The sequence below is a fragment of the Myxine glutinosa genome, chromosome 11 (genome assembly GCF_964187855.1).
Source record: "Myxine glutinosa chromosome 11, kmMyxGlut1.1, whole genome shotgun sequence".
In the NCBI taxonomy this organism is placed as follows: Eukaryota; Metazoa; Chordata; class Myxini; order Myxiniformes; family Myxinidae; genus Myxine; species Myxine glutinosa.
In genome coordinates, this window is record NC_136271.1 from 77,992,960 (window position 1) to 78,007,898 (window position 14,939).

The 14,939-nt window shown below is 40.6% G+C and overlaps 2 protein-coding genes across 4 annotated transcripts in view; one reads left to right on the top strand and one right to left on the bottom strand.

The window, feature by feature from the left end:
• Positions 1-12,252, top strand: part of LOC137414179 (gamma-2-syntrophin-like) — a 492,304-nt gene extending 480,052 nt beyond the window's left edge. For 2 of the 3 annotated variants that reach the window (XM_078786810.1, XM_078786808.1), the window contains 4 exons: positions 1,563-1,715; positions 8,200-8,292; positions 8,387-8,497; positions 10,985-12,252. In XM_078786810.1, the coding sequence (XP_078642936.1) occupies positions 1,563-1,715; positions 8,200-8,292; positions 8,387-8,497; positions 10,985-11,116 (489 nt within the window). In that variant the 3' untranslated portion in view covers positions 11,117-12,252. The remainder of the gene's footprint in view (positions 1-1,562; positions 1,716-8,199; positions 8,293-8,386; positions 8,498-10,984) is intronic. The other variant, XM_078786809.1, reaches the window with a different exon arrangement.
• Positions 12,253-13,686: 1,434 nt separating this feature from the next.
• PXDN (peroxidasin) overlaps positions 13,687-14,939 on the bottom strand; it is a gene marked incomplete in the record, with an annotated part of 235,630 nt that continues 234,377 nt past the window's right edge. Inside the window, 1 exon segment of the mRNA XM_078786805.1 lies at positions 13,687-14,419. Coding sequence (XP_078642931.1) covers positions 14,279-14,419 — 141 coding nt within the window.

Genomic DNA, 14,939 nt, shown 5'->3' on the forward strand with positions numbered 1-14,939 from the left:
GAAAGTCTACACCACTTTTCAAATTTTTCACCTTTTGTTGCCTTATAGCCTAGAATTAAATTGCATTGAATCAGACTTTTCCACCTTTATTTACACAATAAATGATATGTCAGAATGATAAATTAACTAGCAAAGCAGGTAGTGGGGTCCCTGCATGCCACTGTCTGGAAACTTTGCAAGCAGCATCAGGCACTTGACCAGGTTCGCTGAGATATGCATGAGATAAACCCTATAAACCATATAATCCTCTTGCTTGAGGTTCATAACCTCAGTCTGTTGGTATGTAGGGAGCAGAAGTATAATGTCCAACATTAAGAGTAAGTAGAAATTATAAACTGCTAATCTATGATGATGAAGTTGGAGAGATGAATGGCTTTAAGTGTTCTGCAGTGGTGAACTCTATTACCTACCTAATGATGAGATTAATCTTGACTGCTCTTTAATGCAGAGGACTCATTTTGCCACTTTCTTCTGTATCATTGGCCGTCATCCATGGAAAAGGCTGTTAGACTTTAAGGAATGTAAAAGTGAAGTCAGAGAAGAGCACTGACACTGTTTGGCCCGGTTGATTTTGAGATACCAAAGTTGGTGAAGAACTCCCTCACGTGGCACATTTTCAGATCATGGTCCATCAAGAGATGATGATTTGGAGAGTAATGTGTCTGACAGTTTATGTTTGACACCTGAGAGGCCTGAACTCTCCAGAGCAACTTCAGGATGTTTAGAAGTGATTGCTAGTGCCATGGAACCCATTGAAAAGGTGACATTACTCTGTTGACACAGCTCCTTGTGGAAGCAATTCCAGGTGCTGTTAACATCTTGCACAAAAGATAGGCTTGACTTGTCTCACAAAACTGTGGCAATTTAGCTCTGAAATTGCAGCACCCAATGATGCTTGGTCGACTTTCTGTAAGAATCAATTACAATTATTTCCAGAAATGACCAATTCTATGTGATATTGAGTAATGCATACATTTATGATGGGATGGTTTAATTTTAGCTGGTTGTTAGAATTTTGGACACCAGTACACCCAGTGGTGTAGTTAAGGTTTGTGGTGCCTGGGGCCACAGGTCAATCTTAGTGCCCCACAGGCACTGACATTGTCAGGAATTTATATTGGGGGGGAATATGAAAGAGCTCGAAGTTTTCCCAGCAGGCTCAGCAGCAGAGGTGAGCTCCCCTACTCTTTCTGAAGAACATCATGAGATTTTTAACACCCATCAACTAATGTCAGCAGAAGGGTCACCCAGTTGAACATCCATCCAAGGGATGGCACGTGCATTGATGCCTTGTCCGACCTGTGAAATACCAGGATGGCAGTTTGTAGCTGGACCGAGATTCCAACCGAGGCTAGACAGCTCAGATGTGAGTGTGCACACCTCCAGGGTCTAGACTATCCTGGCAGTTGCTGGTACTGGTATTCGGACGATCATTGCTTGCAAGATTATGGGGACTTCGCTTTTGTTTATGGACACTGGTTATCAAAGAATTCATTCTGCTAGAAAGTGTTTGGATTTGTGTGGCTATTAGCACCAGAAAACTCATGTTCAGACCTCCCCAGGACACTGAGCTCCGAGATCTGAGGCCGTACTGTTTTGGCATCCTTACGGGCGCAGGGGACACGCACTACCTGAGTGTGGAACTGCCCAGCGACACTTGTGTCCTCGAGAGGGCCTATCAGAAGGCCCAGTTTGCTGAGGTGCAGAGGGTTGTGGTAAGTTGAACTCCTTTTAATTTGAAGGCTTTGTTTTGGGGTGATGTTTTCATAGGATGTGGAATTTATATCATCATAAAATGTCACACTCCCGAACATTCCTACCCATTCATCCTTTTCTTCATCCATAGGGGCAGAAGTGAGGAGTATGTTTCATGATTTAGTTTCATAAGTTTAAAAATTGAACAACCATCACATAAACCTTCCAGCCTACCCATCCCTATTTTGAAGCTTTTCCTCATTTTAAATACTTACTTGACTTTGTTTCAAAAGAACATTTGCAAAAAAAAAAGAAAATGATGAAAATACTCAAACAAAACACTCAACTCAGAACTTGTGTCATTATTGAGGCAAAAAAGATCAAAACTATATAAATAGTCAATAGGAAGTTCATGTTTTGTTGTTATCTGGCCCCAGAAAGTTCTCTCAATGAAGCCCGCGGCATGCAGACAGCCGATCGATTTCGCCGGAGTGACCCAGAGATACCCCACATCCAGGATGGTGTACCCCCGCCTTCACAAAGTCAGGGGCCCGACAGAGTTAGAGAGAGACGGGAGGGAAGAGAGAGACGAGAGGGAAAGGGCCAATCCATGGGGACAGTGACTGTGCTACCTTAACAAATCCGGGCAGCAGGGAAGAATTGGGCACATTTGTCCCCCGACTGGCGTTGGGTGGTACATCCACCATGAAGAGGCATCCCCGATAGTTGTCAATAGGAAGTTGGTCTGGTATCTTGATTGCCGTTGAATAATTAATACAAGCTACATGGTGCAGATGCAATTATTAAAGTCAAACTAGAATAAAAACAGGTTTATGAAACTGGGCACCAACCATCCTCCCAATGGGATGAATGCCAAAATGAGAGTGGAGTACAAAAGGTCAGGACCGTCTCCCTGGACAGACCTCGAACATTTGATACAGTCCAGCATTCTGCTCTGCTTGCCAAACTCTTGCCTGTGGCATTCAAGGGCGTCTTCATTCCTGGATTTCTGACTTCATTCACTCAGTGGTCAACACGTTGCTACCAATGTAAGCCTCTCCACCCTCTCCCAGAGGAGGCTGCAGTGCCTCAAGGCAATGTCTTGGACCCAGTGTTGTTCCTCACAGTCGTATACATAAATGACCTCTCCGATTCTCTAGAAAACCCTCTCGCATCGCAGATGTGACTCCACCTTGTGTTACACAATAACTCCCCATCCCACCATTATGCTGGCAGCAGCTGTCTCCCTCTCTCTCTGCTAATCTGGAATTGATTAGATGCTGGTCTGATATGCGGAACATGTCTTTAAAGCCAGACAAGTCTCACACTGACCTTGTCGCTCCGGAATGAATCCATCTCTCTATTTCCATCGCCACTTACTGGAAGATGTCTCTTGAACTTTTAGGTCTCACAAAGAGGCATGAACAAAAGCTAACCGCCCATGTCAGCCGTAAACTGGACATCCTCCATCATTCCTTGAAAAATTAGAACTACTCCCAACTAACTAGGCCATTTTCCTTAGCTCAGTGGAGTACTGCTCTCCCCTATGTGCTGGAACCACACACAGCAGCACATCTGTCTCTCTTGGATTCGGTGAAAGCTGAAGCTCTCAACACTACTGGTGTCTGTTATGACGAGGCAAAGGCACAAGCAAGTCTATTGCTATGACATCACAGACAGGTCAGCGACGGAATCTCGCGAGATTGTGAATTAAACATTGTTTTGTCGTAAACATGATGGAGAACTGCCCTCTCCCACCTTGCATTTCCATGAACCTAGAATTTGTATACAAGTGGAATACAAATGTAAAATGAGGCATTAGGATGTCTCGGGTTGGTAACGGACAAGATGGATCCCACCACCTTTTCTTGTTTCCAAGTTTCTCCAGAAGCTCCTCTTTTGGAATCAACAGAACAGGTGGAAGAATCTGCATTGGTTCCAGCCTCGTCAACTCTGTGATGTTTGCTTTCTGTCCTGGTATATAGTTTGCCCAACTCTGAGAAGGATGAAAACTGGATTTTTGTGCTGGAAAGGTTATGGACGTCGAGGAATTGTATGTATGGATAAGGGATGGTTGGGGGGGTTTGGTAACTAAATTTTAGGCCATCTTTACCTTCACCTGCCTGCGCTGAAATTGCTATACAAATGTGTGTGTTAGATTTTGATGCTGCCGAGCCCATGGAATGAGAAATCTGATTGTGGAATTGTCCCATGCTGTTTCCGAAATTGCATCAAATATTAGAGGTAGTGTCAAACCAGACGTCACGTGCGCTCCTGGATTTTCCTCATCGCTGATGTTCCTGAAAGTGCCAGGAAGGAAATGGATTTCCATCGCAACGCATGTTTACTGATAGGTTCACCACAAGATGAATGCTTCGTTTTGTAATCTGTGTTACATTTAAAGAATATGACCAGTGAAGGGTCAGGGTTATGGAACTGCAATTGGAACTGCAAAATTGGAAATTTTGAAAAATAAATAAAAAAATGGATCCAATGGCATGTATACACAAAGAATTAAGTTAAGCACCCCCCCCGTTTTTTTACAACCTCGCACATTACAAGTTTGTTGTCGTCAAAACAGTGTAATATACCCATGATATTGCTATATTTTCTGGAGAAGTGATATTATGGTCACATAAAAACATAACAATCATGCCGTTTTCAATATTTTATTCTGAATAATTTAAGGTGAAATTTTTTGGGAATTTTAGGCATATTTTCACCTCAATTTAAGTATGGAGCTATAGGTCCATCACGGACAGTGTGGATGACGTTTATGTTTTCTAACGTACAGTCATTGTTCTGAGAAGACCTCTAGCGATCTTTGCGTCAATAACGTCAATAACGTCAATAACGTCAATAACGTCAATAACGTGTAATGTCAATAACGTGTAAGTGACGTCAATAACGTCAATAACGTCAATAACTAATGTCATACCAATCATTATTTGATCTCACATACCTTAGAATATATGCCAATGTATACATATACACAAAGAATATATATTAGGGGGTGCTTACCTTAATTCGTTGTGTAGGGGTGCTTAACTTAATTCTTTGTGTATATATGAAATAAATATATATACAAAATAATATATATACAAAAAAGAAAAAAAAAATGGATCGAGTGGCATGTATATGAAATAAATATATATACAAAATAATATATATACAAAAAAGAAAAAAAAAAAATGGATCCAGTGGCATGTATATGAAATAAATATATATACAAAATAATATATATACAAAAAAGAAAGAAAAAAAAATGGATCCAGTGGCATGTATATGAAATAAATATATATACAAAATAATATATATACAAAAAAGAAAAAAAAAAAATGGATCCAGTGGCATGTATATGAAATAAATATATATACAAAATAATATATATACAAAAAAGAAAAAAAAAAATGGATCCAGTGGCATGTATATGAAATAAATATATATACAAAATAATATATATACAAAAAAGAAAAAAAAAAAATGGATCCAGTGGCATGTATATGAAAGAAATATATATACAAAATAATATATTAAAAAAAAAAAAAAAAAAATGGATCCAGTGGCATGTATATGAAATAAATATATATACAAAATAATATATATACAAAAAAGAAAAAAAAAAATGGATCCAGTGGCATGTATATGAAATAAATATATATACAAAATAATATATATACAAAAAAGAAAAAAAAAAATGGATCCAGTGGCATGTATATGAAATAAATATATATACAAAATAATATATACACAAAGAATTAAGTTAAGCACCCCCCCCGTTTTTTTACAACCTCGCACATTACAAGTTTGTTGTCGTCAAAACAGTGTAATATACCCATGATATTGCTATATTTTCTGGAGAAGTGATATTATGGTCACATAAAAACATAACAATCATGCCGTTTTCAATATTTTATTCTGAATAATTTAAGGTGAACTTTTTTGGGAATTTTAGGCATATTTTCACCTCAATTTAAGTATGGAGCTATAGGTCCATCACGGACAGTGTGGATGACGTTTATGTTTTCTAACGTACAGTCATTGTTCTGAGAAGACCTCTAGCGATCTTTGCGTCAATAACGTGTGTAGGACCCACGTGATCGGATCACTGACTCAACCCTACGTCGCATAGACCCTGTAAGCCGTCGTATGCGTTGCTGTGGCAGGTTGTTCCATTCCCGATGTAATGCACGTTCCAATTCACGTAATGCACGTAATGCACGTAATGCAAATTGCGAAGATGGTCCCTCCAATAGCCAATCTGGATGAATTGGAACGTGCATTACATCGGGAATGGAACAACCTGCCACAGCAACGCATACGACGGCTTACAGGGTCTATGAGACGTAGGGTTGAGTCAGTGATCCGATCACGTGGGTCCTACACACGTTATTGACGCAAAGATCGCTAGAGGTCTTCTCAGAACAATGACTGTACGTTAGAAAACATAAACGTCATCCACACTGTCCGTGATGGACCTATAGCTCCATACTTAAATTGAGGTGAAAATATGCCTAAAATTCCCAAAAAATTTCACCTTAAATTATTCAGAATAAAATATTGAAAACGGCATGATTGTTATGTTTTTATGTGACCATAATATCACTTCTCCAGAAAATATAGCAATATCATGGGTATATTACACTGTTTTGACGACAACAAACTTGTAATGTGCGAGGTTGTAAAAAAACGGGGGGGGGGGGGTGCTTAACTTAATTCTTTGTGTATATATACAAAAAACAAAACAAAAAAAAAACATGGATCTAGACGGATCTGAATAAAAAATTGTTCTTACAAAGTAGTGATCTAATAGACTATTGTACTTATTATGTATGCATGTTGGAGAAGATACAACGAGGAAAGAAAGAGGAGGGGTTGGTGTGTGCGAAGAGAAGGGAAAGAGGTTTGGGAGGATTTCGGAGTCAGGGGAGATAAGGGAAGGGCCTTGGGTGCATATTGGGAGAGGTGGAAAGGCCCGGAGTTCCATGTTTGAGTATGTCTGAGAATTTAGAGCATGCTCAAGGAATGGAACACAAACGTGAAACAATTTTACAGTTTCGCAGTGCACAGCATTTGCTGGTCCTATATCCAGCATCCTATATCCAGACGCATCCTATATCCAGAATCCTATAAATATAAATGCATCATAAATCCAGCCTCGTCCATAGGCCTGAACCTTTTTACTTGCGAAAATCAAAGGTTTTTCAAGTATATTGCTCGGACTTGTGCGTTATACTGTTTATCTGTATGTCAATCGCCTACAGGTCACAAATTTTAAACCAATCTTTACGAAACCTCACCAAATGGTAGAGTTAGTCATAAGGAAGAAGCCTATTGATTTTGAGGTCAAAAGGTCAACATAGGCCAAAAGTCAACGACTTAGGTGAAGTTTCTAAAATGCTCAATTTTCATCCAATTGACTTGAAATTTCAGAAGGATTTGCATATCCAGTCACTTAATTCATCCACCAATTATTTTTGAGGTCTAAAAGTGAGAAGGTCAATATAGGCCAAATTTCAAAAATCGTCAATTTCATCTGATTGACTTGACATTTGAAGAGAATTTACATATCAGGCCACAGAATTCAACACCCATTATTTTTGAGGACAACATAGGCCAAAAGATCAACATAGGCCAAAGATCAACAACTGAGGTGGAATTTCTAAAATCCTCAATTTTCATCCAAATGACTTGAAATTTGAAGGGATTTGCATATCAGGTCACTGATTACAACCACCAATTATTTTTGAGGCCAAGTTAGGCCAAAAGGTCAAAAAGTTAGGTGAAGTTTCTAAAATGCTTAATTTTCATCCGATTGACTTGAAATTTCAGAAGGATTTGCATATCCAGTCACTTAATTCATCCACCAATTATTTTTGAGGTCTAAAAGTGAGAAGGTCAATATAGGCCAAATTTCAAAAATCGTCAATTTCATCTGATTGACTTGAAATTTGAAGAGGATTTGCCTATCAGATCATTGAATTCAACCACCAATTATTTTTGAGGTCAACATAGGCCAAAGGTCAACAAATTATATTAGGGATTTTGCAGGTATCGTGCTACGCATGACATATTTCTTGTTTTTGTATTGAAAGTCAAGGTTCATGGATGAGCAAGGTGAGAGACTGTAGAAGGTACCACCCTGGCAGTGAGACAACATGCGGATGCAACAAGTGGGTGAACAAATGGGAGGAGAGAGAAGAGGGAGTTTGTACACACATGACCTGGCATGCTTTTACAACATTTCTTGTCACGTGGTTCTACATACGTTAGCTGGTCCATGAAACGTCGTCCATTGTCTTCTAATGTCCTTGCGATTAATTACGCATTGTCCGTTGTCCATGGGTGGTATGCGCATTAATGTCTGTATGTTCCATGTGATTTATGTATGAGCTCTTGCATGAGCATTAGATGAATATAATTAAAATGAAGTGTTAAACCATGAATGTGCTACAATGTCCAAAGCGTTTGTAATTCAATTTTGGGACAAATTGCCGTTAACAGAGCAAAATGTACAGCTGTATTTGGCATGGACATGGGAGCCTCCTGTCCATAGATTTCAACCTCGGTTTCACTTGCCTGGATGCCAGCACCAAGGTAACACTGACATCATTGAGATATTGAACAGGAAAACCATTTCCCCCTTCTTTTGATTTGTTTTAAACCTTCACTGGTCTTCCTCATTCTGCAGAAGGTTCTTTGGAGATTCAAGTTCTGCCAGCTCAAGGGTTCTTCAGATGACAGCAAAACCAAGATAAAATTTCTTTTTCAAAAGTCTGATGCAAGGCTCATAGAAGCAAAGGTAAGATCAATCTTCTGCACACATGATAAATGATCTCCAATGTCACAGATAATGGGTTTCTCTGTCTTTTGGACACATTGCTAGATTTCTATTAACATCTCCACTGTGGAATTGGAGGGGGAAAAGGGTAATAAGATATGCGTGCAACACCTTGAGCAGAAAATGTGACAAGAAAGGCTGATGCATGGGCAAAAGTGTGTACATGCTGGAATCGTTTACCAGGCACCAGGAGCAAATGTCCGGAACTGGGAAACGTTGGGAGAATGCAATGAGGTAAAGAAGAGGGAAGGAGGGGATGATGTGAAGGGAAGGAGGGAGGGATTGGATGGCAGAACTGCAGATTACTGGAAGGAAGGAAAGCCAGGAAAATGACATAACAATTGGAAAGGATCAAGGGAGTGCGGTTTGTGCAAGCCAGGTTCAGGATATTGTCGATATAACTGCACACTTGCCATTTTGTCTGCCCCTCCGTCACATATCGTAGGATTGTCCCTGTTCTCATCTGTTGTGCTTGTTGTGCTTCCCTCTCTCTCTCCCCCTCTTGTCTCCCGCTCCCTTCGTTGTGTGTCTTTTTGCATGTTTTCATGAAAACCTTGCATGTTTCCATGTTTAATGTGTTAGCTCTTACATGAGCCTCGATTCTGTATGCAAAAAAAAGAATTAGTGAATTAAACATTGTTTCGTCGCTGGTTAATATTAATGTTGTGGGTGTGTATGTGTGTGTACATGTATATATACATACGCAGTATGTCCACACAAATTATGTATGTATGTATGTATATATACACACACAAGTAAAGACTTGCGGTTGGGAGTAAATTAAAACGACTCCATGGTAAGATCTCCAACCGAAATGACTCAACGTTTCGGTTAACAATACAACATGTGAAAAACCAAATGCATCCGTTAACCTTCCTCAAGAGTGATAAAATAATCTCAAAATCCCCTTATATACTCAAAGGTGGGGGTGGGCAAACCTGGACAGCCAATCAAAACACAAATCACATCGCTCTCGTGAACTCAGACCGTTATCACCAAATTTAAAAATTAACAGCAAATTAACGGCTCAAAACCATAACGATAATAATAAAACCGGATTATAACCCAAATGTTTAGCTACACTCCGGAACAATCGGTAAAATTTTAACAAGTGATCATAAGTTCGTGTAACGCTATTAGTTAGTGAGATGAAAGCACAAAATAACCTGTAATGGTATCAATATCAACACATGGCCATATGAATATGGGTAAAGAGGTGGGAGAAACAAAGGAGGGGGTGAGGCGTGGGGTAGTTTGGGGAATATCGTCCTGATAAAAACCTTGGATGACAATATTATGTGGAATCTCTATTTAAAGTCGGGGAATCCCCGCTTCCTTCCCACAAGAGTGGATCAAATGCTAACAGCAAGTCAATCACCTCCTGTGTGATCGATGTAACCATTTCTTCCATGTGCTAAGCCTCCAAGATACGTCTTCTGGTCCTGCTAGGGGTAGAACCCAAAATATTAACCCTATCCCACAAAGGTGTGTGCCCTTCCTTTAGTTTAGACCATGTTTGGCAATAGCAGATCTGTTGGGATAATTCAGTAACATGTTCAGTAACACGCTGACCTAAGGTCCACCCCGTCTCTCCCACATACTCTGCTCCACAAACACAGGGCACAGTGCACACCACACCTGTCATATCCTTCCTCGGAAGCCTGTCCTTGACCCTCATAAGAACTCGTCTAAGGGTTAAAACCGGTTTGAAGCAACTAACCTTCACTCATGCCGCTTTCAAAACTCTGCCGACCCTCTGTGAAATCCCCGGTATAAAGGGCAGAACACAAAACCCCCTTGGTTGTTCTTTCGGTCCCAGGCTGTTGTGTGGTGCAGCCATTATCGTTTTACTGTTTAGTAACAAGCTCTCAGGGTAACCATTTGCCCTCAACACATTCCGAAGATGGTCTACTTCTCTCATCTTGTCTTCGAAGGTAGATGGTAACTCACGTGCTCTTTTTGAGAGGGTTTTGTGCTCCATTGGATGGCAGGAATCAAAATCATAGTAGCGATCAGTGTGAGTTGGTTTTCTGCAAACTGTTATATTCAGGGCTCCTTTGGGATCCCTTGTTATGAGCAGATCCAAGAAGGGGAGGGTTCCATTTCCATTCCATCCCTACTTGTGCAGCGACGTGTTTGGTTCCGTTACGTGGATGACACATTTGTCATCTGTCCCTCTGATAAAGTAGACACCATACATGAGACCATAAATAATACTTTTTCCTCCATTAATTTCACCCTTGAAGAAGAGAGAAATGGAACCCTCCCCTTCTTGGATACATTTGGATACGCTCGTAACAAGAATTTGGGAAGCGAAGGGTTGAGGACTTGGGGTTGGTGAGGGAGAGTTGCGGACTTGGTCACATTTTACATTGCATGGAATTTTTGTGGGTATTTGTTGTTATATTTATTAATACTATTCCTCTCCCACTATGCTGCGCTGCCAAGGAGCTGGAATTCCCCAACTTGGTGGCAGTTCTTCACTGCATCCACACATTCATCTCTGCAAAGGTGGCTATGGTGGACCCCATGTTTGTTGAAAACCAGAGTGCCACCAAGACCTCTACTTTTGAGAAGTAGTAACTCCTCAAGCTGCAGTGACGATGATGTGAGCGATAACCGGAAGGTCTGATTACCCTTTGACCTTTAGTTTGCGTGCAGCTAGGTGTTTGAAGATTGAGACGGTTTGTTTTACTTTTCACCTAATCTGTTGGTTTGTACCAGTATTCCTGCTGCTACATTCCCAAGGTGGTGCTGCTTATGATGAACCTGTTGTGCTGGGAGTTTCTTTGTAAACCAGGAATGTGATTTTTATTTGATTTGTACATACTACTTGTATGGATTGGTGAAGGTAGGGTGGGAAAACCTTGTATAAATTGTAATATTTATCTGCACCTGTATAAATGTACATTTGCCATTTTGTTTGACCAAACGGATGTCCCCCCTCCCCTCAAACCCCATCTTTCAAGCCCCTACTGCAAAATCCCAATTTAAATACCGTAATAAGATGTATAGCTATCTTGATGTGTACAATCCTCATGATCATATAACCGCAGGTTGTTCCCGCTCCAAATCCAGGGAGGCAATGGTTCCTCATGCTGCGCTGCAATGCCGAAAGAAAAAGGGCACCACAGATCTGGTCATTTTTAAATGGCAATGAAAAGAGAATTTTACTAAAGGCCTAAAGCGTTCACGAGGAGCAGTGAAGCACACACTGCTGCAAAATCCAAACATTTATGGCCTGCAAGTTAATTCTCACTTTCGCTGACAGGGCATCTTGGTTTGGATTGAGTCTTTCATCAAAATCAAGCCACCAATTACCTGTTTGACAAAAAAAGTCAAGCCACTAACCCTCCCTTCCCCATGCCTATCCAACTCCTCATAAAAAGCAGGACACGACTGTACTTAGTTGGAGGTTTTTTTAATTCTCTTTATTTATGTATGAGATGTGCAAATGGTGATAGAGTCGAAATTTCAAACAACTTGTATGTAGTATAAATGGCATTTGGCATTCTGTAAATATCATTGCAATATCTATTATTTTGTTTTCTCTCATCCAATGAGCGATCTGGAGGACTTCCTGCCATGGTTGATGCAATGATGACTGTCCCGCTGTATATTTTCATGCAAAGGATTGTGGATGGCATTTTCAAAGAAGCTACAAATGTGCTACCTTTAAGAAAAAAATATTTTAGTAAATACATTTGGCTAACAAAGTCTGCTGTTGTTGTTATTGTCGTGACTAACAAAATCATTCGAGGAAGGCATTAAAGCCGTCACACAGGTGACACCACTGTTTGGGCACTTTGGGGCCAGGTTCTCACCACCCTAATATTCACACGTGTGGCGGTGCTTTTTAACCTCTCCAGAGGGAATTGCATTTGGGTTCGTTTGTTTCTTGCAAAATCGAAGATTCGCAAGTTTATTGGTTGTTCTGGTCTGTTACTCTACTGTATTTGTATGTCAATTGTCTGGAGGCCACATTTTCACTCCGATCTTCACGAAACTTATCCACCTTGAAGAGGTAATGGACAAGCCAGAAGCCTAATGTTTTTTAGGTCAATAAGTCAAAGGTCACAAAAATCATCAATTTACATCCAGTTCACTGTATATATATATATATAGTTGAATAGCGTGCTGATGAGGAGGGGAGTGTCGTTGAAGCTGAAGGGAAAGGTGTATGCTGCATGTGTGAGAAGTGTTATGATTTATGGGAGCGAGACTTGGGTAATGAACGTAGAGCAGCAACGAAGGCTGGAAAGGGTGGAAATGCGAATGGTTCGATGGATGTGCGGAGTATCGTTGAGAGAGAGGAAGACAAATGATGAATTGCGAAAGATGATGGGAATAGAGCCTGTGATGGATGCTGTGAAGAGAAACAGGTTGAGATGGTTTGGTCATGTGTTTAGGAAGGATGAAAGTGACTGGTTGAGAAGAGTGATGGAAATGAATGTAGAAGGAAGTAGAGGATGGGGAAGACCGAGAAAGACTTGGCTAAAGATGGTCGAAGAAGAAATGCGGGCAAGGGGGTTAACAAGGGGAGATGCAGAAAATAGGGCAAAATGGAGAAGATTGTCATGGGGACCGCAAGGCTAACCCCCGCTCTTGCAGGGAAAATGGCCTTAAAATGCCTGTTGTTGTTGTTGTTGTTTGACTATATATATATATGTATACGTATACATGTACCAATTACATAATGGAACATATCAATTACATCTATTATTAATTACTGTACATAACACAACAGCACATAAAACGAGTCCTGCTGAGAGTCTGCAATCTCTCATTTCTCTTTCTCGTCTTTATTGCATCTGCGGTGTGGGCTCAGTCTCTTCATCAGCAACCTTTTCTTCACGACTCCTTGAACATTTTTCATTGCTCTTTTGAGGGTAATAATTCATTGGTAACTCAGAAAGGGTGAAAGGCTCGTAAGTCTGTGTGATAAATGGGGAAGCCCCAGGCCTTTCCCCTCCACCCCACTCCTTCTCAAGGGAAGCATGTTCACGCTTTGAACTGGTAAAGTTTGATTCCCGACGACCTAGTGACAACGAGGGCGCATGACTTGTTCCCTGTTCCTCGCTCATTCTTTAGCAAGAGAAGGTAACTATTTACCATCTTACACACCATTTCATCAGCAATGTCATGAGCCATTTCCTTTTCCGAGATTTTATTTCCATGAAATTGTAACATTCGCAGACAAAATCCTAAAGTAAGTGTTAAAAATGACTCGTTTTCTGCGTCTACAAACACAATGTAAAAACCTGCATCTCCATTCCGATTTGTGATGAACTGAAAAGCATCATTTGGTCACATTCATCACTATCATTATCCAAAGTTTGTGGATAAAGGTCCTTTTTAACGCCAGATTGAAAAATGCACATTTGTTTTTTAAGGAAGGGAAAGGCACAAGTTATCTGACAGACTATAACAATTAATTGATAACCTAATTATCATGAACAATACTGCTTGTATTCAGTAGAATTATAATTATATATATATATTTAGAAAGTTCAGCACAAAAGCACCAATGCTGTTCAGCACCTGAGAAAGCAAATCGATGAGTTTCCATTTGGTAAGAAGAGCCTGATGTGTGGGTGTCCAGGCCATGGTTATGTCGTCGTTCTTTGTCTGCAGATAGTGCACGTCATTCCTTGATGTTTCAGCTGTATAGTGTCCGGAGTTGAAGAACAATGATCATTGCTCTTCAAGTTTACTCTTCCGAATTATCTCCTTATTCTTTTATCAATGTTGTCTCGTTAATAATTCCTCGTGCGCTTTCTCGGCATCTTCTGAACAAACTGGACAGCAGTGACCGTCCGTCTTCAAGGGCCGCTCGCAGGAAGCCTCAGCACAGGTTTGCAGCGTACAGGTCACCTGCATGGACTACACGCATAACCACGCAACACCCATCAGCACAAGCCTCTCTCATCTGTGGAACCAACTTCCCCAGTCTGTTCAGTCCCATTCTTCCCTCCAGGACTTCATGACAGATGTTCATGATGGTTCACTACTACCCTCATCCATGCTCATGATGTCTTCTACCCCAAGTTACGCCAATCCAAAGCACTCCAATTTTTTTAGCTTCAGCTTCTTCACCTCCATGTGTCCTCCCCCTCCCCATGATCTCACTCTCACTTATATTCTGCCGATGGTCTTTCCCCCTTTCCATTTTGTTCAATTTCATTATGTTCTTGCTCTTCCATGAGCCTCGACCATGTATACCAAGTCCACCACAAGCCTAGGGATCTACTGAACCATAATAATGAGGTCGAGTTAAAAGATGGAAGGTGTGTGGTACCTCATCAATACCACACACACCTTCCATTAACCCTCATCAGTACCACCTACCTTCCCCTAGTTCTCAACAGTACCACCCACATCCCCACAACTGTCAACAATGCCA